A 24,111-nucleotide genomic window follows, 5' to 3' on the forward strand; every position below is an offset into this window, starting at 1 on the left:
GCCCTTCCTGAACTGTGGTGACTACACTTCTTCCCACCCCCTCTTCTGCAGAGTTTTGGTTGCAAACTACACAGCTGAGCCCCAGGCTGCTGTAGGGCCTCCAGCGGCCCACTCCACCATTGCGGTGCACGGCACTGCACTGCACTGCCTCCTGTAGCCGGTCAAGTTACTGGCCTTCTGCTCTGAACTCTCCTCTCTGCTCCTCAGGGTGAGCAGGGGCCGACCTTGGTGGCTTCCCTCTCCGGGTAGGTTCCCCGTTCCATGGCGGATGAGCTAGGCCTGCTGTCGCAAACAGCCAACGTTCACTGAGAGACCTTTTGCCGCATGGCTCACAGGGAGATCTTGCGAGTCATTACATGGGCGACAGTCCAATGGAGATGGAGGAGGATGTCACCAGATTAGGAGAGATTTAATAACATAGGGAAAACACAAGTTCTGGAATAACTCAGCAGGTCATTCAGCATCTCTGGAGAACATGGATAGGTGATGTTTTGGGTCCGAATCCTTCTTACAGACCGTGGTGGTTGGGGGTGTGGGTGGGAGAGAGAAGAGTAAAGCTGCTGGAATGACTCAACGAGTCAGGCAGCATCTCTGGAGAAAGGGAATAGGTGACTTCTCAGGTCGAGACTCTTCCTCATCCTGATGATAATCATCCCTCATCCTCCAGTGCTCCAAGGAATAAAGTCATAGCCTGCAAAATGTTCCCAATGGCGCAGGTCAAGTCCTGGCAACATCCTCGTAATTCTTCTCTGCACCCTTTCCCGCTGCACAACATTTTCCTATGACATGATGACCAAAACTCAACACAATACTCTAAATGTGGCTTCATCAATGTCTAATACAAATGTAACATAACCGCACTACTCAATATTCTGACTAATGATAGCACTCTGACTGAAAACTAGTACATGTATTTGCATGTTATATTCTTCCCTTAATGATGAAAAACAAAATGGAAGAAATAAAATGCAGTCCTAAGATTGGGTCAATGACCCATCTCGTCCTAACAAGTTAAAGTTCCTCAGCGCCTACTGTTGATCCTGAGCTTTCTTGGCCTGTCCTACAGGGAAAAGAAAATCCACGACCAAGGGAACCAAAACATATCAGAGAAAATTACGGAAGAGTTACTTGATAGCGAAGTTAGGTGACATTTATTGCTGAAATGCAACTTGTTTTGTTCAACAAGTTGGCGGGGCAAATATTTGCAATATTGCATAGAACTTGGGAGGTCATGTTGCAGTTATGTAAGACATTGGTGAGAGGCCGCATTTAGAGTATTGTGTTCAGATCTGGGCACCATATTATAGGAAAGATGCTGTCAAGCAGAGAAGATTTATGAGGCTGCTGCCAGGATTTGAGGACCGGAGCTATAGGGAGAGGTTAAGCAGGTTAGTACTTTATTCATTGGAGAGCAGAAGGATCAGGGGTGATCTTATGGAAATGAACAAAATCATGAGAGGAATAGGTCGGGTAGACGCACGGAGCTCTTGCCCAGAGTACGGGAAGTAAGAAATAGAGGACATAGGTTTAAAGTGAGGGGGCAAAGGTTTAAAAGGAACCTGAGGGGTAACTGGGGAACATGGGTGTATGGAACGAGCTGCTGGAAGAGGTAGTTAAGGCAGATTGTATTGAAGCGTTTAAGAAACGCTTGGACAGGTACATGGATCGGACAGGTTTAGAAGAATAGGGTTCAAACGCAGGCAGGTGGGACTAGCGTAGTTGGGACATGATGGGCCGAAGGGACTGTTTCCACACTGTATGATTATTCCCTTACATCCTTCTTCGGGGTGTTCTAATTGGAGAGCTTATTTAAATATCATATAATATTTAAAGTTTGATGGTGTACGTAGCGGATAATTAGAACTAATCAGATCAAGGTTAGTGAGAATGTGAATGTGTTGTTCCGCATACGTCTCACATTACATAGAGGATCTGAAGGCTCGGCGGACCCTGGTACCGGGGGAACGTGAGGAGAGTGAACCGGGATAATGTCTCCAGTGCCTTCAAGGTCATCTGCAGCAGGCACCCCCGGGATACAAGGATGGCCGGGCGAGAAGAGGGGTGTTGGTTCGCAGGCCTAGCTGGTTGAGGGCAACAGAAGGCCCTGCAGGAGCCTGGAGCTCACTTAGATCAGGAACTGCTCCAGTAGACCCAGCGCATAGGCGATTGGCTTTTGGACTTGTGGAAAAGGGGCCAAAGCGTGGGGCCCCCTGCATGTGCAAATGTACAAGAAGAATTTTATTCTGCAGTTGCACCTGTGACAAATAAAGCACCATTGAACCATTGAAAATAAAACACGGACTGCTAAAATATAAATAACACAATTTAATATTGCTTTTCCTCAGTACTTAATTGTACAAACCATCGCGATGCAGTGTCTCAGTCTAAAAGGGACCATGGCACACATCAACATTCAATGTTTCCTCTTGATGCTCTTTCCGGTCTCAAAGGTCTCACCTGAACAGCATTGGGGTTGGTGGCATTGAGTTCAGCCGTGCTACCAATATCCTGAGTTTCGTCATTTGTTATGATGAAAATTATCGAAGAAGAACTGAAAGTCACTCTCTTTTTTGGCCTGTCTGCAACTTTTTCAGAAGTGACAATGGGCTTGACCGGTTTGTCACTCCGAACTCTAACGGTGCGATCTTTAATTGCCCACTTGATGCTCATAAGACGAGAGCAAAGGAGTTGCATTAGGCACCATCGATACTGTTGAGAGGATCACAGAAATGTTAGTTTTACTTTAATTACTGTTCATGAATTAGAGTCAGAGAGATATAGGGCATGGAAACGGGTCCATTGGCCCAATTTGCCCAAACCGACCAACATGCCCCATATACACTAGCCCCACCTGCCTGCATTTGGCCCATATCGCTCTAAACCTATCCTAACCATTTACCTGTCTAAATGTTTCTCAAATGTTGTGATAGTGCCTGCCTCAACTACCCCCTCCAGCAGCTTGTTCCATACACTTACGATCCTTTGTGTAAAAAAAAAAGTAAAAGTCCCCCAGGTTCTATTAAATCATTCCCCACCCACCTTAAATCTTTGTCCTCAGGTTCTCGATTTCCCAACTCTGGGTAAAAGACTCTGTCCTTCTAGCCTGCCCATTCCCCTCTTGATTTTGTATCTGGAGGCAGAACTACATGTGATGAGGTGGCTGTGAATAAGAGACTGATCAGCCTGAAGAAGGGTCTAAACCCAAAGCTTCACTCATTCCTTCCATCCAGAGATGCCTGACCCGCTAAGTTACTCCAGCATTTTGTGTCTACCTTCGATTTAAACCAGCATCTGTAGTTCTTTCCTACACAAGTCCTGGATTAACATATCTATCAAATCAACAGGAAAATTACTCAATTGATTAGATAAATATGGATTGAAGCAACTGGATTATCACAAAACCCAACTGATTTATGTTTTTGATTTGGCCTATGCATGATGTAAGAGCAGTAAGGATGGTACTGAAGTTTGTGCTATGTCCCCATAGTCCCACGTATCCACGTTTGACTATGGCTTTAGGTCCCTGTGATGGAGATAGAGAGAGAACAAGAATGGAGTGAGAAGAGTCAGAAATAGTCAGCGTACTTGGAGCAGGGTGGAAGTTAATGAAATCAACGTGTTCTGCATGGGTGCAGGAGGCAGCCCCAATGCAATTGATGAAGTGAGAAAGAGTTGGGAAATGGGCCGGGGTATATTTGCAGCAAGGCGTGCCCTTTGCAACGAACAAGAAGACAGGCATGTCTGGGGCACATGCAATTGTCCATGACTACACATTTGACTTAAAATAAGAGGAGTAAAAACAAATTGTTAAGGGGGAGGGCAAGTTCTGCCAAGCAGAGGAGTGATAGTTGAGGAGAACATCAACTAGGGCAGCACGATGGCACAATGAGAGAGTTGTTGCCTTACAGCGGCAGAAACCTTGGTTCTCTACAGGTGCTGTCTGTATGGAGTTTGTACGGTCTCCCCATGACAGCATGGGTTTTCTCTGGGTGCTCCAGCTTCCTACCACATTCCAAAGATGTGCAGGTTTGTAGGTTAATTGGCATCGGGAAACATTGTAAATTGTCCCTAGTGTATAAGATAGTGCCAATGTACAGGGATTGGACAGCATGGACACAGTGGGCCAAAGGCCTTTTCCGCTCTGGATCTCTAAACTAATCTAATTGTGTCTAATTAACAACAGAGGGTTTGGAGGCCTTCCTAATGGGTCCAGGTGAAGTAAAGGCACTGAATGTTCATGACAGAGGTGAGGTGATGGGGATCTAGGAAGTAGAAGTCATCGAAATGGTGAAGAACATGCAAGATGTTTCAGGTTATTCACTCTCAAACAACCAGGCTAAAGTGAGGATATCCCAAATGAGCTGTTTCTTCTAAAGAGGATGGTAAGTATCACGACCTACCTTTCTGCTCGTGATGGTATAAATGATGGGATTGGCTGTTGTGCTTGATTTGGCAAGTAGTGAAACTATAATGGCTACGGTGGGCGTAATGACATCGGTGTAACCGTAAACCACCATAAAGGACGTCACAGCGTAGGGTAGCCAACATGAAAAGGCAACAGCGATCATGAAGAAACACATCTTGGACATATTCTTCTCGTACAATAAGATCTTTGCAAATCGGGTTGTCTGAAGGTCTTGAATGTTTCGAAGCTGCAGGAACAAGAAAGTCATGGTCATATTTGGAAATAGATAAACCAGATGAGATTGCTTTCCTTGGATGTGCATTCTGATTATTGGAGAAGGTTCTAATTCATGCCAGAATGTAATGTCCAAGGTTCTTCACCCAACATTGTGAACTCCCAGTGTAGGCACCCTGGATTTTATTCCACAGCAGTGACATAGTATATGCATACATCTCCACAGATAATTATAGCACAGGGGCCAAAGAGTTGTTGAATAGAAACATAGAAAATAGGTGCAGGAGTAGGCCATTCAGCCCTTCGAGCCTGCACCACAATTCAATATGATCATGGCTGATCATCCAACTCAGTATCCTGTACCTGCCTTCTCTACATACCCCATGATCCCTTTAGCCACAAGGGCCACATCTAACTCCCTCTTAATTATAGCCAATGAACTGGCCTCAACTACATTCTGTGGCAGAGAATTCACCACTCTGTGTAAAAAAATGTTTTTCTCATCTCAGTCCTAAAAGATTTCCCCTTTATCCTTTCCTTTTCCTGCTCTAGGGTTACCTCCGAAGTACCTTTAGAAAGGAGATGAAGAGGAATTTCTGTAGGCAGAGGGTGGTGAAGGGGCCAAGTCACGGGGTATTTTTAAAGCGGTTGTAGGGGCCAAGTCACTGGGTATTTTTAAAGCAGAGATTGACACATTCTTGATTAGTAAGGGTGTCAGGGGTTGTGGGGAGAAGACAGGAGAATGAGGTTGAGAGGGAAAGTTGGATCATCCATAATTGAATGGTGGAGTAGACTTGATGGGCCGAATCGCCTAATTCTGCTGCTATGACATGAACTTATTATGGAGAGCATAGCATTGAAGCAGAAGCTCCTGTTGACTCAATCAGACCATGGATGAGTGTGCCCCCTCAGCTGTTTGCCCGGCATCCGACAAGAAAACATTGTCATTACAACAGCAATTGTAAAAAGACTAACATGGCAAGAAAAGACGCTGCTTGTGTCCTCAATAGTAAACAATTATTATCAGTGTTTGCTCTGAATGTCCCCTTGCACTAGTACATTGGACAGAAAAGGTTTTAACTTACCATTTTCATGGTGTACAAAATATTCCCGTAGCAGTAAGCTATGACGCTTACAGGGACAAGCAGGCATGCCAGGAATAAAAAGAGGATGAATGAAGTGTCACTGGGGCTTTGTGAGTCCCAGTTGACTGAGCAGCCAAGTCTGTGGACCTCCAGAGTATATCTGTTCCAGCCAATTAATGGGGCTCCACTCCAAGCCAACGAGTACAGCCAGATATATGTGACGGCCCGCCAAGCCCAGGTGAAGTTAATCGCCGTTGCATTCACCATCCGGAGATAACGCTCATATGCCAAGACAGTCAGCGACATTATTGATGAAATTCCTGCAAAATTAAAATGAGATGTGGAAACATTAAATTCTTTCAACTGACTCCATCTACACTTCATGCTGCCTCGGCGTGGCCACCAGCATCATCGAAGACCAGTCTCACTTCCTCTTCTCCCCTCTCCCAAAAGACACGAGGTACAGAAGTGTGAAAACGCACATCTCCAGATTCAGGGACAGTTTGTTCCCAGCTGTTATCAGGCAAATGAACCATCTATTACCAACTAGAGGGTGGTCCTGAGCTACTATCTACCTTACTGAAGACCCTTGGACAAACCTTAATTGGACTTTACTCAACTTTATCTTGCACTAAATGTTATCCTCTTTATCATGTATCTGCACACTGTGGTTGGCTCAATTACAATCATGTATAGTCATACCACTGGCTGGTTAGCATTTTACAGAATGAAAAGCTTTTCATTCTACCTCAGCACACATGGCAATAAACTAAACTAAATATATCTGGCCAACCCATTCCTTTCTTCATGGTACTCAATAATTTTCAACAGTCATTTGCTATGTGGCCCTATAGTTTTTATTCTTCTTTACAATAAAATAATAAGCCTTTCATTAAAGAATAGAAGTAGTAAATAATACCTTGTCCTCTCCTTATCCAGTAACACAACATTGCGTTCTGCATAGAACAATAATCACCCCTCCAGATTCGGGGACAGTTTCTTCCCAGCTGTTATTGGGCAACTGAGCTGTCCTATCAACAACTATACGGCAGTCCTGATCTATCATCTACCTCATTGGAGACCCTCAGACTATCTTTAATCGGACTTGACTGGATTTTATCTTGCAATAAACATTAAACACGTCAATAAACATCGACGTTATGTTTCAGAGAACACAGTTGGATAGCCAAGATTGCGCACTATTGCCCCCGGGCAGAGAAAAAAATCCAGTAACGTTATGCCTATTATTGGTACCGGAGCTGCGGGTAACATCAAAATGATCAAGACTAAGCTGGTGAGTGTTTTTGCCTCCAAGTTTTCACCAGACCTAGACGCCAAAACTTTATCTGTAGGATACCAGGGGGTGTGACTTTTCTATGGAACAAGAAGCTTGACTCATCAATAAATGTGGTTCGGCTTGATGCTGACTGGTGTATTGCAATACACTTTGCTCACAACGACAAAGAATTTGTTATCCCAAATGTGTATACGCCCTATGAATGCCATCAGAATGAGGATGAATATTTAAATAGGCTTGCTTTCATCTATTCCTATATTAAAAACAATAATTATTCTAGTGTATATGTTATTGGGGATATGAATGCAGATATTTCAGACAGGCACTCATTATTTGCCAATCATATGGTTCAGTTCTGTCAAGATAATAATGTTATATTGTCAAGCAAATTGCTTTTACTTATAGATAGTTATACTTACATTAGTGAGGCCTGCACACTACGTCATGGCTGGATCATTGTATTAATACAGCTGATGCACATGCCTCATTGAGCATTCTGTATGGGGCAGCAATGACTGATCATATACCTGTGGCTATGTCAATAAATGTTGAACATCTACCTGTGGTATCCAGAGATGGAAATAGCTTTAACACAGAAAAACTGGACTGGTCAACCCTCACAAAGGAAGACATCTTTGACTATTATGCTCATACAGATAAATCCTTAAGCAATATTCATCTAACTAAAGATGCAATAATGTGTAGTAATGATAATTGTAAGGATGTGAAGCATAGGAGTGATATCTGCTCTATGTGTAATGATATAGTAAGCGCTTTATATGTAAGCAGTAAGCCCTACTGCAAGCATAAAAATAAGACACATAACATCAGGCCTGGCTGGAATAAGTATGTAGCTGAGTATCATGCCGAAGCCCATGTAACTACTAAATCATGGGCTATGGCAGGTAGACCCAGACAGGGGCCTGTGTTTGAGTACAAAAAAGCTCACTAATGCAAGATGTAAGTATGCTGTTGGCTTCATCTGTAAAAATGAGCAAGCTATGAGGGCTGATTCCATGGCTAAGAAACTGCTAAATAACAATGCTACTGATTTTTGCAAAGAAGTGAGAGCTCTTAACAGCAGCAAAACATGCATCATGCTCGCATACTTAAGATGTTCAGCAGAAAACTGTAGATGGAATCTCCGGAACAGCTGATATCGCAGTTATGGCAACAGCATTATAGTACTTTATTCAGCTGTGTCCAAGGTGATTTGTATAGGGTGGACAATATTTAGAGTAATGATTCAATAGTGATTATCTCACATGAGGCATATCATGCCATGAACAAGCTGTCCATCAACAAAGCAAGGGGCTTAGATCATATTTCTGCTGAACATCTTAAGTATGTGAGCGTGAGGATAGCTCCTCTCCTTGCTATTTGTTTTACTGGCTTTATGATTCATGGCTTGTTACCAGACTCAATGTTGTCTCTTCTGCTAGTGCTGGTCATTAAGGACAAAGCTGGTAAAGTAGGCAGCCTAAATAATTACAGGCCCATAGCTTTAACCAGCATATTGTCATAGGTCACAGAAAGAATTCTGCTGGATAGATTAAATGAGTTTGTTGGGGTGGGAAATTGCAACCTTCATGTGGTCCGCCCTGTTTCAACGAATGCAATCAACCTGGTGTGCATAATCAAATAAGATCAAATAGAACAAGTTGTCCTACAACTTTAGGCTGTGTACGTCATACGCAAGAAGAAGAATGAGTTTGTTAACTCCACAGATAACCAGTTTGGTTTTAAAGCCAAACATGGCACTGACGTGTATATATGCCCTAAAGGAGATTGTAAACAAATATCGAGGTTAAAAACTCATCAATTCTCGTGTGCTTTATTGACGCTTCCAAAGCCTTTGATCGTGTTAATCATAGAAAGCTGTTTGTTAAATTGAGTCAAAGAGGGGTGCCTAAATGCATTGTGTGAATTCCGGCTTACTGGTATACCCACCGAACTATGCAAGTAAAATGGGGCAATAGGGTCTCAGCCCCATTTGGGGTTAGCAATGGTGTTAGACAAAGGGGAATTTTGTCCCCAGTCCTTTTTAATCGTTATAGATGAAGTGGGACCCTTTGGGTCCCATCCCCTCAATGCGTGGTTGCGGGCGGCCTGCGGCGCGGCGCGCACGCACGCACGCACGCACGCACGCACGCACGCACGCACGCACACACACACACACACACACACACACACACTAACCACACACACTAACCACCCCCACACACACACTAACCACCCCCCACACACACACTAACCACCTCCCTTGATATTATATTAATATTATTAATTTGCTCCTTTTACCCCATCCCCCGCCCTATCCACTCACGCATAGCCCCCAACTCACAGGTACGGCTAGAGAGGGAGGGGGTAGAGAAAGAGCTAGCAGAGAGAGAGGGCAGAGAGAGAGAAAGAGGGAGCAGAGACAGAGAGAGGGCAGAGACACAGAGAGGGCAGAGAGAGAGAGTGAGCAGAGACAGGGAGAGGGCAGACAGAAGCAAACAAAAAGCTCATGGCAACAAACAAAATGTTGGAGGAACTCAGTGGTTCAGATAGCATCTGTGGGAAGAAATGGACAGATGATGCTTCAGTTTCAGACCCTTCTCCAGACTGCTTCAGTAACAGTGTGAAGAAAGGGCCCCAGCCTTAGTGTCATCAGTCCATTTCCCTCCACAGATGCTGCCTGACCACCTGAGTTTCTCCAGCAGATTTTTGCTCAAGGCTCCTGCAAATCCAGTCTCTTGTATCTCCAGTAGCTCATGCCATTGGATTCAGAAATGGGACAAGGGGCAGATTAACGTTGACCCTGTCAGCATTGGTAACAACCAAACTTTTCAAATTGTTGTGCAACCCATCATCTGATGTGCTCTTGGAGTTAATATTTACACAAAATGACCTTGGATTTTGTTAGAGCAGTGCAGCCTTTGAACATTTCTGTCCTCCCCATCCACCCATTCACTCCCTGCCACGGTTAATTTAACTTGCAGGTTTTTGATCGAAAGATACAGCACGGAAACAGCACTTCAGCCCACCAAATCCATGCTGACCATCGATCACCCGATCGAACTACTGGATCTATGTTATCTTGCTTTCACATCCACTCCCGACACAATCGGGGCAATTTACAGAGGCTAATTAACCTACAAACCCGCACGTCTTTGGGACGTGGGAGGAAAACCGGAGCACCTGGAGGAAACCCTTGTGGTCACAGGGAAGTAGACACAAAATGCTGGAGTAACTCAGCGGGACAGGCAGTATCTCTGGAGAGAAGGAATGGTCACAGGGAGAAGGTGCAAACTCCACACAGACAGCACCCGGGTCTCTGGCGTTGTAAGGCTCTACTGCCGCACCACCGTGCCGCCATTAAAGTGGGGGCAGCTAATTTTAGACTTCTGCTAATCTCTTGAGTTCTTGCGTAGAGAGGCAATAATTGCAAGCAAATTGTTGGATCAGGCATTTAAGGAAATCAAAATACAGTCCAGCATAAGAGAGACTAGGAGTCTGGTTTCTTTGTTGAACGCCTTGGTCTCATTATTCTTATCTTACGAGGAGGCAAGAAAAATTTATGTATGGCAAGAAAGAACACTGCCAAAATAAACAGGGCGACACAAATGTAGCATTATCTAGAGCATGCTTCCATATATCAATATAGTGTCATTAGAACAGTAGACGCAAGAAGCTGGAAAACAATTAATTAGTCAGCACAGTTTCACACTATGCCCCTCGGGCACCATGCATCTAGCAAACAAAGTTTATAGAAACATAGAAAAATAGGTGCAGGAGTAGGCCATTCGGCCCTTCGAGCCAGCTCCGCCATTCAATGTGATCATGGCTGATCATCTAAAATTAGTACACCATTCCTGCTTTTCCCCCATATTCCTTGATAATTTTAGCCCCAAGAGCTAAATCTAACTTTCTCTTGAAAACATCCAGTGAATTGGCCTCCATTGCCTTCTGTGGCAGAGAACTGCACAGATTCACAACTCTCTGGGTGAAGACGTTTTTCCTCATCTCAGTCATAAATGCCCTACCCCTTATTCTTAACCTGTAACCACAGGTTCTGGAATCCCCCAACATCTGGAACATTTTTCCTGCATCTAGCCTGTCTAATCCTTTAAAAAATGTATGTTTCCATAAGATCAATAAAGGGATGTTAATAAACTGAGAATACAATTTTTATTGCCAGACATATCTTTAACAGCAACATTAAATTTTACTCATAACCTCTGAACATGGATTTAAAAATGCAATACAGTCAGAGACATACAGTATTGAAACAGGCCCTTTCGGCCCAAATTGTCCATGCCTCCCAAAATGCCCCATCCAGACAAGTCCCAAATCCAACAGTATTCAATGGTGTGGACACAAAATGCCGAAGGAATTCAGCGGGGCAGGCAGCATCTCTGGAGAGAAGGAATGAGTAACGTTTCGGGTTGAGACCCTTCTTCAGACGTCTTGACCGGAAACGTCACCCATTCCTCTCCAGAGATGCTGCCTGCCCTGCTGAGTTACTCCAGCATTTTGTGTTTATCTTTGGTATAAATCAGCATCTGCAGTTCCTTCCTGCAGTATTCAATGGTGCTTTATTTGCCACAGTGAAATACTTTTTGCATATTTACACATGCAAGCGGCACCATATTTTGGCACCATTTCCAAAAGTTCAAAATACGGTCAACCTGCACGCTCAGTCTACTGCAGCAGCTACCGATCCAGGTAAATCTCATCTACAAATGTGGACTAAATGTGTAGGAAGGAACAGCAGATGCTGGTGTTTCCTACCCCCTTAAAGCTATGCCCTCATGTCTTTGACATTTCTACTCTGGGATAAAGGTTCTGACTGTCTAGACACAGAAAGCTGGAGTAACTCAGCGGACCAGGCAGCATCTCTGGAGAGAAGGAATCAATGACGTTTCGGGTCGAGACCCTTCTTCAACCAAGTGTAGACGGTCGGGTGTATTGGAAGCAAAAAAAAGGAATTGAAAAAAGCTGAAAGAGAGAAATTCTGGCTTTATCCCAGCAACTACTGTTTCTTATTTATCATTCATCATTTATTAAAATCTTAGTTATCTTTTAGTCCTCTCCCAGATGAGGGGACAGTGCCAAAGTTATCCCTTATCCTTCCCCTTCTAATGGCCAGATGTTTTATCAGGCACTTTAATCTCTGCTGGCTTAGTTGCATTTAAAGAAATTAAAGTTGTTTTAAGTACATTTTGTTCCTTTTGTACACCATCTTTATGATGTGTGCAGAAAGTCACCAGAACAAGATTGCCTGAAATACAACCAGAAGATGCAAGAAACATTCTGCAGCTTAGGCAGCATCTGTCGGGAGAGGCAACATTTTAGATGGGTTAGTCTTTCATTTAACTATAAAACAGGCTTGAAACAAATTAAATTAGGGAAAGTTTAAGGAGTGTTTAGGTCAAACAGCATGGAAACAGGTCCTTCAGCCCAAATTTTCCATACTGCCCAAGATGCCCCATCCAAGTTGGTCCCAAATCCAATGGTATCTATCAGCGTAAACGTCCAGGTGTATTGGAACCAGAAAACAGGATCCCCTTTCAGAGAATTGAAAAAAAAAGAAAATGCTGGCATTATCCCAACTTCTGCTTCTTGTTTATCAAGAGCGTTTGGGATTTTTAAGAAATGTTTTTAAAAGGATGTTGGTGCCATTCCAGCAAGGGTTTCTATTTATTGCCCATCTCTAGACGACCTTCCAAAACAGAAGGTTGGCTGCCCACTTGAATTGTTACAGTCCTTTTGATTCAGGTACTACCCTAGTGCTGTGGGAGGAGAATATCACAATATAGATCCAGTGACACAGTGGCGTGGCGCAGCGGTAGAGATGCTGCCTTACGGTGCCAGTGACAATCTCAACCACAGGTGCTGTCTGTATGGAGTTTGTACATTCACCCTGTGACTGCGTGGGTTTTCTCTGGGTGCTTCGGTTTCCTCCCACATTCCAAAGACGTGCAGGTTTGTAGGTTAATTGGCTTCTGCAAATTGTCCCTAGTGTGTAGGATAGAACTAGTGTATGGGTAATCGCTGGTCGGCGTGGACTCGGTGAGCCGAAGGGCCTGTACCTACACTTTATCACTAAACTAAATATTAAACAAATGTGATCACACAGCTATAAGTGTCTGTGTTCTCTGGTTAGCACAATGCTCCCTGCATGTTTTGCAAGTTATTTTAGACATTCAGACAATGCCTGGACAGTGCATTGACCGATAGAGAAAACTGTCTGAAGATGGGTCCCAACCCGAAACGTCACCTATCCTTTTCCGCCGGAGGTACTGCCTGCCTGACCCGCTGAGTTGCTCCAGCACTTTGTGTCCAGTCTTGCAATCGGATTCTTCGGGGATTTAAACCCAATACAAAATTAGTGAAACAGCTCCCCCAGCATTTCAGACAAGGGTAAGTCATGAGTAAGTGAAGTCAGTGAGTCTTCTAAACTATACATTTCGTTGTCTCTGTACTGCATTAATGCATTTCGTTGTCTCTGTACTGTACACTGACAATGACAATTAAAATTGAATCTGAATCTGAATCTTCAGCTCATCCGCACTAACCTTTAAGGAAAATAAAACCTTGCCTCTTAAAGAGAAAAAAAACCCACAAGAAGCTTGCTCCTATTTTGGCCCAGAAATCATCCCTTTCCCCCCCAAAATAAAATTTGTTATTCTGACATTGGACAAGCCACACATGGCACCTAAACAAGGAATGGGTATAATCATGGCCATTGAGCCATATAAAAGGCACAGTGGCGCAGCGACAGAGTTACTGCCTCACAGCGCCAAAGACTTGGGTACCATCCTCTATACGTAATTTGTCTGTTCTCCCCATGACCGCGTGGGTTTTCTCTGGGTTAATTGACCAGTAAAATTGTAAATTGTCCCTAGTATGAAGAATAATGTTAGATACGGGTCCCAACCCATGACATTACCTATCCGTGTTCCTGTTATGTACTTCTCTATGTATTGGCATAGTATTTTTGTTTTTCTGTAATATTAATAAATATTATGGCAGGTAGTCTAGGCAACGTTTAAGAATCATTTAGACATGTACCTGGATAGAATAGGTTTAGTGGGATTTGGACCAAACACAGGCAGGTGGGACTAGTGCAGATGGGGTATGATGGTCGGTGTGTTCCCACGATGTGTGACTTTATGACTAATATTTCTAAATGCATTCTCCAAAACATTTCAAAATCTAATAGTTACATTTATTGCCAGCTGAAGCGGTACAAGGTCTTTGCAAATGAAAAAAAGGCTGGCAGTTAAGTAATGTGGAGGATGTTTAAGAATGGCCAAGTCAGAGTGCAGCAATAAAATGCAGATCACATTGAGGATGAGCAACACCTTGTGGTCACTCTAGTAATGGACATAGCTGGCAGGCCACACGAGAGGGTGCGTAGAGTGATTGTTGCCAAGGTGAGTACAAGTCAGAGTCATGCAGCACAGGCACTGGCTCCTCAATTCGTGCAAAATGTTTTCACTCAACTAAGAGGAGGGTGGTACAGCGGTAGAGTTACCAAAGACCCAGGTTCGATTCTGACAACGGGTGCTGTTTGTACGGAGTTTATACTTTCTCCCTGTGGCTTTGTGGGTTTTCCGGTTTCCTCCCACACTCCAAAGCCGTGCAGGTTTGTAGGTTAATTGGCTTTGGTAAAAATTGTAAATTGTCCCTTGTGTGTAGGATTATGCGAGTGTACCTTGTTCTTTGTCCCCAAGTGCTGGGGGTGATCGCTGGTCAGCGTGGACAGTAGCCCGAAGGGCCTGTTTCTGCACCGTATCTCTAAACTAAAACTAAGCTCTGGGTGTGAGGAAGCTGCAAGTTCGTGCTTTTACTGGAACTCTATGCGGAGAATGCAGCGAAGATTTACCAGGATATTGCTAGGACTTGAAACCCCGAGCTATAGGAAGAGGTCGTGCAGGTTAAGACTTTATTCCTTGGAGCACAGGAAGATGAGGGGTGATCTTACAGAGGTGTACAATATCATGAGAGGAATAGATAGGGTAAATGCACAGTCTTTTACAGAATAGCAGAATCAAGAACCAGACATAGGTTTAAAGTGAGGGGAAAGATTTAATCGGAGCCCAAGGGGCAACCTTTTTGCACAGAGGGTGGTAGGTATATGGAATGAGCTGCCAGAGGAGCTAGATGAGGCAGGTACTTTAACAACATTTAAAAGGTATATGGACGGATACATGGATAGAAAAGGTTTAGAGGAATATGGGCCTAACACAGGTGGGTGTGTGTAGTGTTAGATGGAGCATCTTGGACAGCATGGGCAAGTTAGGCCAAAGGGTCTGTTTCCACCTGAGTGAATCTGACTCTAATTGCGCTAAGATCATTATCTATCTCAAGTAAATGCATGTAATTCACACTGGTAGCGAAGAACAAAATTCAGGTTTTGGGGAATAAATTGGTTTTGGAGTAGCTGAGGCATCTTGATACCAACTGATATTTGTACAATGATCCATTACATTCACAATGTAGTTTGATGCATGCAAATGTAGTCCAGCACAAAAAACAAGACAACATTCAGCTGAGGCCATAGATCAGTACAGCACAGGAGCAGGCACTTTAGCCCACACTGTCTGTGCTTCTTCTTATTATTGAGTCCACACACAAGATTAGAAGCTGTTCAGCCAGAGCTGAACCCACTTCTCGACATCTGCGTACAATGTCTGTCTTGCGCTTCTTGTGCGTGGTGGTGGATTGGTGAAAACAGGACTGCGAAGTGAACGCTCTTTTCTTGATCCTGGAGTGTGGGAGGAAACCGAAGCACCCAGGGAAATCCCACTGATATGATGCCGATAAACTAATCTCATCTGCCTGCACATGATCCATATCCCTCAATTTCCTGCATACCCAAGTGCCTTTCCAAAAGTCTCGTCACTGCAGTGCATTCCAGGCACCTGTGTAAAAAGGTCACCATGCACATCTCATTTGAACTTTGCCCCTACCACCTTAAAGCTGTGCCCTCCTGTCTTTGACATTTCCACCTTGGGATAAAGGTTCTGACTGTCAACCCTGTTTATGCTTGCCATAATTTTATATCCTTCTATCAAGTCACCCTTCAACTCTGACACTCCAAAAAAAACAACCCAAGTTTGTCCAACCTCTCTTTATTGCCGATACCCTCTAATTCAGTCAACATTCTGGTAAACCTCTTGTGCCACCCTCTCTAAAACATCCACATCCTTCCTGTAATGGGTCAACCAGAACTGTACACAATGCTCATGTGGCCAAAACAAAGTCCCATAAAGCTGCCACATGGCTTTCAGAATCTTATACTCAATGCCCCAACTAATGAAAGCAAGCATACCATATACCTCTTTCACCACTCTATCAACTTGTGTCACCACTTTCAGCAAGTTATGGACTTGGACCCCAAGATCCCTCTGTACATCAATGCTGTAATTGCCGTAAACTGCATACCATCGTCTTATATTTGACCTCCCAAAGTGCAACACCTCACACTTGCTTGGATTAAACTCCATCCTCCATTTCTCCGACCGTTTCTGAAAGTGATCTATATCCTGCTGTATACTTTGGCAGCCTTCCTCACGGTCCACATTTCCAGCAATCTTGGTGTTGTATGCAAAATTCTTTACCAACCGATCTACATTTATGTCCAAGTCGTTTATTTATATCACAAGCAACCGAGCTCACAGCACAGATTCCTGCGGACTCCACTGGTCAAAGACCTCCAGCCTTAATGATAGCCTTCCACCACAATCCTCTGTGCTCTACCAGTAGGCCCATACGATCAAGTCACTGTCAATCCTGTGCATCTTAATCTTCAGTACAAGGTCCAATATGGCCCCACCTCCGCAGGGGGTGACTGTATCCCACATCAGATTGTAAGATAGTAATTTGATGTTTAGTAGTAAAAATACCTAGCATTTTTTGTATTACGGTGGTGGGTGTTTCGTTATTGATTGTTGTGCAGATATTATTGTAACTAATTGAATAAATTTAATTTTGTAAAAAAGAAAACTACCTTTGCCATCTTATCTAAGTGTGATGCCACTTTCAGGGAACTGTCTACTTGGACTGCTTGGTCCCTCTGCGCTATCACGTTCCCTAGGAGCTATCATTCACTGTGAAGGCACTGCCCTAGTTCGACTTCCGAAAATGCAAAACCTCACTTAGCCAAATTAAACTCCATTTGCCATTCCTCAGCCCACTTGGCCATCTGATCAAGGATCCATTATATTTCTTGATAACCATCTTCACTCAACTAGGATACTACCTATTTCAGAGTCATTTGTAAACTTAATAATCACGACTTTTACAATCATATCCAAAGCATTGATATAGAAGACAAGGAATAACCAGCCCTGAGCCACAACACCAGTCCATTAGGCGACGCAGTGGCACAGCGGTAGAGTTGCTGCCCTAAGGGCCTGCCCCACTTGGCTGTCATTTGCGCGCCATTTACGCGACCTGCTTGCGTGTGGGACAGGCGCATGGAGTGGTGTGGAGGAGTGTGGAGTGGCGTGGAGGAGTGTGGACTTTGTCCTGAACAAAATCTTCGTGCGACACCCGCCCGTCGCGTAACTGACGGCCAAAGACGGTCAGACCCTGGCACGGCGCGGCGCAACGTCTCACCTCCAACAGCAGCAGAAGCAGGCAAACAATCGTTGAACTCGGCCTGGGGCTCACGGCCGTTGCGGATCCGGATCCGCCCCCATTTCTACTCCCAAAGCGCGGCCAAGACGATTGGAGATAGACACAAAATGCAGGAGTAACTCAGCGGGACCGGCAGCATCTCTGGAGAGAAGCAATGGGTGATGTTTCGGGTCGAGACCCTTCTTCAGACTGAATGACAGTCTCGACCCGAAACATCACCCATTCCTTCTCTCCAGAGATGCTGCCGGACCCGCTGAGTAACTCCTGCATTTTGTGTCCATCTTCAAATGACGTCACGCGCTCCAGACGGCTGCGCCGGACGCATGATGATGCGCGCGACCAGCGCTGTCAGTCACTACCGGCCTGTCACGTAAATGACGGCCCAAGTGGGACAGACCCTTTACAGCGCGAGAGACCCAGGTTTGATCCTGACCACGGATGCTGTCTGTACAGAGTTTTTGCGTTCTCCCTGTGACCGCATGAGTTTTTTCCGGGTGCTCCGTTCCCTCCCAAGCTCCAAAGACATATATGTTTGTAGCTTAATTGGCTTCAGTAAAATTGTAAATTGTCCTTGGTGTGTAGGATAATGTTAGCGTACAGGGTAATCACTGGTTGCTGCTGACTCAGTGGGCTGAAGGCCTGTTTCCGTCTTGTATCTCTAAAATCTAAAAGGTCTCCAATCCAATGAACAACTCTCTACTAACACCCCCTCTGCTTCCTCCCATGAAACGAGTTTTGTTCCATTGGGACAGGGTTTAATGAGGCCACACCTCAAATATGCACAGTTTTGATTCCCCTTACTTAGAAAGGTTGTTGTGGCATTGAAGACAGTTTAAAGGAGATTAATTGGGCTAATGTCTGGGAATGAGAACACTGTCTTATAAGGAGAGACTAGATGGTTGGGTCTGAATTCTCTGGAGTTTAGAATAATGAGAGGGGCGACCTTATTCAAACAGGGAATAACAAGGAAACCGAGATGCTGGAATCCTGAGCAACACATTAAGTGGTGGAGGAACTCTACCAATGAGGCAACGTCTGTAGAGGGAATAGGTAGGCCATGTTTCAGTTCAGGAGCCTTCAGCAGCCTGATTGTACTCGGGGGGGGGAGAAAGTTGCAAGCTCTAAAAGAGAAAGACAAAGCCTGGTATGTGATAGATGGATATAGGTGAGGGGAAGGGTGGTTTGAATAGCAGATGGGCGGAGTAAGTGGAAAAGGCTGCAGGTGAAAAGGAGGCAAAGGGATATCAGTGAAGAGAGGATTAAAATGTAAAGGGGGGAGGGAGGGGGAAACGTTTACCAAGTACAGTGAAGAATTAATATTGTTGGGTTGTAAGCTACCCAAGAGAATACTACTTGCTTTTGCTCCAGTTTGTGCGAGGCCCATGACAGAAAGATCGGTACGGAAATGGAAAAGAGAATTAAAATGGTTAACAAAAATGAGATCCACCAGGCCCTAGTAGACAGGAGACTATTTAGTTCCTATGAAGTTTTGATCATGTACTAACTGCCATCTCCTCCCTCCCCAATCACTCCACTCCTTCCTCCTCCTTCATACACTCATTTCCCATCCAGTCCCTAATTTCCCTTCTATTTCCACTCCCCTGTCCATTTTCCACCTGGTCTCACATTTCACTCCTCTCTTCTATCTGATACCCTTTTGTCTCATTTTTCCCTCCAGCCAATCCATGTTGAGATGTTATCACTCATGGGAAGGTCACAAAGAAGGGGACAAAATAAGGGGTTGGACATTTACAACTGACGTGTGTTGATATTTCTGCTCCCGGGGGGCCGGTGAATTTCCAGAATTCTCTGTCCCTGTTCCCAAAGAGCAGCAGAGAGGCCAGATTAATATTGCAAAGAATTAAGGATTAGGGCACAATAGAAGAGGTTGAGACCAGCGTAGGTCAGTCGCACCGAAGTAGGAACCTTGAGGTCGGAGCGAGTTGGGCCGAGGTGTACAGGCCGAGGTGTACAGGCCGTGCTGCTGAGGATGAAGGGAGGGCTGGTGCAGTACAAGTGACAATAAAGTATCATCATGATCATAATCATTGATGGGGCAGGCTTGAAGGCCCTGAAGGCCCATTCCTGCTTCTATTGATTTGTGTTCTCTTGACAGTGGATAGCTTTGATCATTTAAACAATCCCATAAGCGCCTTTGTTGCCAGTTCCCTTCAACGTTTTCTGCATCCCATTTCCCTCCTTTGAGTCATTCCATAAAAAAATGTTGCATGCGATAATGCTCTGGTCAAGCGCTGCAAGGGAGCTGCAGTGTGCTGAAGACACTTCTGGAATAGAGGTTAGCATCGATACATGCGGTGGGTCCGCATTTGCAGTACTGCATTCAGGTTTGGTCACCCTACTAGAGGAAGGATGTCGTTCAGTTGGAATGGGTGCAGAGAAGATTTACGAGAATGTTTGCCTGGGCTCGAGGGCCTGAGCAAAAAACAAGTTCGGTATTCCGACTGCGCATGCCCAGGTCATAGGTCATTCGCGATAAACATTCTCGGCAGCTGTACTGCTGCGTGTATACAGACCTGCATTTCATTCGTAGTCAGGATCGAACCCCGGACTCCGGCGCTGCAAGTGCTGTTGAATTGCTACTGGAGCATCCCCGTCCCCTCCCGAGTGTCCCATCCCTGTCAGTGGGTGGCCATAGATGTCCGTGACCCTGGAGCAGTGGTGGCCCGAAGCAGTAGCAGCACCCAGGCTTACAGCCAGCATGGAGAAGAAGTGCTAACTCCAGATCAACTCTGCCTGTCCCGCTGTGTTAATCTGGACTGACGGTCCATGCTGGCTGTAAGCCTGGGGCCGCCACTGCTCCAGGCCGGTGTCCCATCAGTCCAGGGCTGTCGGGACAGGCAGAGTTGAGCTGGTGTTAAGGTGGGGGAGAGAGGGGGGTGGAGGCGGGCGGGGGGGGGCGGTGGAGGGAGGGGGGGGGGGGGGGGGGAGGAGAGGAGGGGGGGGGGGGGGGGGGGGGAGGGAGGGGAGGGGGGGGGGGGGGGGGGGGGGGGAGAGGGGGGGGGGGGGAGAGGGAGGGGGGGGGGGGGGAGGGGGGAGGAGAGGGGGGGGGGGGGGGGGGGAGGGGGGGGGGGGGGGGGGGGGGGGGGGGGGGGGGGGGGGGGGGGGGGGGGGGGGGGAGGGGAGGAGAGGGGGGTGAGGAGAGGGAGAGGAGGGGGGGGAGAGTGGGGAGGAGAGAGGGGGGAGGAGAGAGAGGGGGGGGAGGAGAGAGGGTGGGAGGAGAGGGGGAGGGGAGGGGGATGAGAGGGTAGGGAGGGGGATGAGAAGGGAGGGGGATGAGAGGGGGGGGATGGGAGGGGGAGGAGAGGGGAGGTGAGGGAGGCAGGGTGAGGGGAGGGGAGGTGAGGGGGGTGGGAGGGGAGGAGAGGGGGTGGGGAGGGGAGGCGGAGGAGAGGGGATGGGAGGGGGAGGGAGGGGAGGGTATGGGAGGGGAGGAGAGGGGAAGGAGAGGGGAGGGGGGGGGGAGGGGAGGGGGGGGGGAGGGAGAGAGGGGGGGTGGAGAGGGGGGGAGGAGAGGGGGGAGGGGCAGGTGAGGGGAGGGGAGGTGAGGGGGGTGGGAGGGGGAGGAGGGGGAGGGTATTGGAGGGGAGGGGAGAGAGGGGAAGGAGAGGGGGGGAGGGGGAGGGGAGGAGGGGGGAGGGGGAAGGAGGGGGGGGAGAGAAGGAGGAGGAGAGAGAAGGGGAAGGAGGGGGAGAGAGAAGGGGAAGGAGGCGGTGAGAGAAGGTGGGGGGTGGGTTCTCCGATGGATATCCCACAGTCAGGTTGAGGGATGGGGCACTCACCAAACAGCGTGTTGCTGAAGCCATCCCAGATGCACGCACTGTTGTCCCAAACCCATCCCCCCTTCACACAGGAGACCAAGGTGAAGAAGATTCCGAAGACCGACAGCAGCAAGTCACTGATGCTGATGTTGACGAGGAAGAGGTTGGCGGGACTCCTCAGCCTCTTGAATTTGCAGTAAAGCACCAACATGAGGAGGTTATTGCAGAAGCCCACAGCACCCACCGTGCCCACGACGACCGCCAGCACCTTGTAAGCGCCGGCGCCGAAGAGCGTTTCGGCCGGGATCTCAGTGCTGTTCGCTGTATTCATCGCTGCGGGCTGCTGGACTCTGACATACTGTGTGGTCGCCCCCCGGAGCCGAGGTGCAGGAAGTGAGTTGTGCGGTTTGTAATCCAGACTCTCCAGGCTCTACCAAGCCTGCGGTGCGCGACAGGGACCACTACATTTGAATCGCGGCTGCCCTTGCAAAGGCGTCATGCTTTCCCCACGTCAGCAGCGGCGAAGGAATGGAGCAGCCTCTGACTGCTAAAAGCGCAATAGCGATTCACCAGACAACACGTGCTTTAGACTGGAAATGCACTTTTCATTTACATTATTGTTCATTTGCTACTAAACAAAAATAGCAAACAGCGGCAAAGTTTTAAATTGCAAATGCCATTTCCAATTATATAATTCTTAATTTCATTGACTGCTAAGTAAAAATAGCAATTTGTCTAAGTCGGGGGCAAAGTTTTAAATTGCAAATGCCCTTTACTATTATATTATTCTTGGTCGCATTGACACCAAAGCTTCCTCGGAACTCGTTAAAGACTGGGATAATGTTTGAGACTGTACATGTATTTTTCAATCATATTATTCTTGATGGACACAACATTCTGGAGTAACTCTGCAGGTCAGGCAGCATCGCTGAAGAAAAGGGATGGGTGACAATTCAGATCGAAACCTTTCTCGTCACACATCCTTTTTCCCCCTCCAGTCCCCCCGCTGAGTTATTCCAGCACTTTGTGTCTATCTTCGGTCTAAACCAGCATCTGCAGTTCCTTCCTACATATTCTTGACGTGGGTTGACACTAAAACGTTCTCGTAACTCGATAAAGAATGGGGCAATGTTTTCGACTGGAAATGTACTTTTCGATCATATTATTCTTGATTTCGTTGAACCAAATGCTGGCTGCCAAACTACAGTAGTAATTCACCAAAGACCGGGGCACGGTTTAGACTGGAAAGACAACTTTTATTCCCCAATTATATAATTCTTTATCTCGTTGACTACTAACCTAGAATCGCACTTCACCAAAGATTGGGGCAATGTTACATAGAACATGGGACAGAACAGCACAGGATCCATACCCACTCTATTCCAGTGGCACAGCGGTAGAGGATTCATACGCCCTCTATTCCAGCCTCACAGCGCCAGAAATCCGGGTTCGATCCTGACTACAGGTGCTAACTGAAAGTGACTGCGTGGTGCAAAGACGGACGGGTCTGTGGGCTTCGATAAAGTTCTAAATTGTCCCTAGTGTGTGTAGGATAGTGTTAGTGTGCAGGAATCGCTGGTCGGCGTGGACTCGGTGGGTCGAAGAGCCTGCACTTCCTTGTGCCTATCTACAGGCCTATTGAACGTTTAGACTGGCACTTTTCGATCATATTATTCTTGATCTGGTTGTCTAAATGAACAATTCGCCAAAAAAGAACTGGAGCATGACTGCAAAACCACTTTGCAATCATTTTATCCTTGACCTCATTGACACTGAACTACATTTGATGGGAATGCTCCGCGGCGGTGTCCTCAACAAAGCGGCAGTGTTCGACTGATACTAATCCGTCAATAATTCCTCTCAATGGGCTGCTAGTTATCAGTTGGCGAACAAACTTCGCTGTTTTCCACGCATCATCCCGAACACGTTTATTAAATATACAAATGAACCCGAGATTAACGGTCGAATTATTGATGTTATACATATTTAGAACGTGGCTGGCATGGTTTGACTATCTGAACTGCTGACTTTATATGGCAATGGGCACAATCACACTTATCCTTCAATGGAAAAATGAACCAGCAGCCAATCGAGTTATTGCAATTAGGGATGATGTCAATCCACAGTGGGGAAATCAAACATCCAAGTTAAGAGTGAGTGAACGAATGTGGCCTCTTGCATCTACCTGATCTATCTCTCTCATCTGATGGGCGGAAATCGCCTTTAAAACACGGGGGCTTGGGGGGACCTGCCCGCCCACCTGGACGTTACAGCTTGTGTGTTTTGCTGCAACATGTTTCACAAAACATGTGGTGGGTGGGGGTGGGGGTTCAAAACATGGGAGGAACACGTCACCCCCACCCCCCCCCACCCCAGGATTTCTGCCAGTCATGGTTTTGTACACCTCAATAAGATCAACTCTCATCCTAGTGCGTTCCAAGGAATAGCGTCCCAGCCTATTCAACCTCTCCCGATAGCTCAGACCCTCTAGCCCTATCTTCTCTGTACCCTTTTCACCTTGAGGGTAGAATCACTGGAAGTATTATTAAACATTTGACCTGCTGCATAATTTTCTCCAATCTCGACACGACATTTTAATATGAATATTCTCGAGACAGCTCCTGTAGTCACGATGGAACCCGGGTCTCTGGAGCTGTTAGGTAGCAACTCTACGGC

General features: G+C 46.2%; 1 protein-coding gene across 1 annotated transcript; it reads right to left on the minus strand.

Moving 5' to 3' along the window:
* Positions 1 to 1,696: 1,696 nt before the first annotated feature.
* Positions 1,697 to 22,421, minus strand: opn3 (opsin 3). Its single transcript, XM_055639572.1, has 4 exons — positions 21,457 to 22,421; positions 5,725 to 6,044; positions 4,401 to 4,652; positions 1,697 to 2,709 (listed from the first exon to the last, which is right to left on the minus strand). The coding sequence occupies exons 1-4, from the start codon at positions 21,764 to 21,766 to the stop codon at positions 2,407 to 2,409; spliced, it is 1,185 nt and encodes a 394-aa protein (XP_055495547.1). The 5' UTR covers positions 21,767 to 22,421; the 3' UTR covers positions 1,697 to 2,406.
* Between the last annotated feature and the right edge of the window lie 1,690 nt (positions 22,422 to 24,111).

This window comes from Leucoraja erinacea, chromosome 8 (assembly GCF_028641065.1).
Source record: "Leucoraja erinacea ecotype New England chromosome 8, Leri_hhj_1, whole genome shotgun sequence".
Classification (NCBI taxonomy): Eukaryota; Metazoa; Chordata; class Chondrichthyes; order Rajiformes; family Rajidae; genus Leucoraja; species Leucoraja erinaceus.

What these genes read in the sequence shown, in the direction of transcription:
- opn3 (XM_055639572.1), bottom strand. Translation starts at nt 21,766, where the DNA reads ATGAATACAGCGAACAGCACTGAGATCCCGGCCGAAACGCTCTTCGGC. An exon ending in CTTCAGCAACACGCTGTTTG is followed by an intron (nt 6,045 to 21,456) that starts GTGAGTGCCCCA and finishes TTAATTTTGCAG; the next exon opens with GAATTTCATCAATAATGTCG. An exon ending in ATACCATCACGAGCAGAAAG is followed by an intron (nt 2,710 to 4,400) that starts GTAGGTCGTGAT and finishes TCCTCTCAACAG; the next exon opens with TATCGATGGTGCCTAATGCA.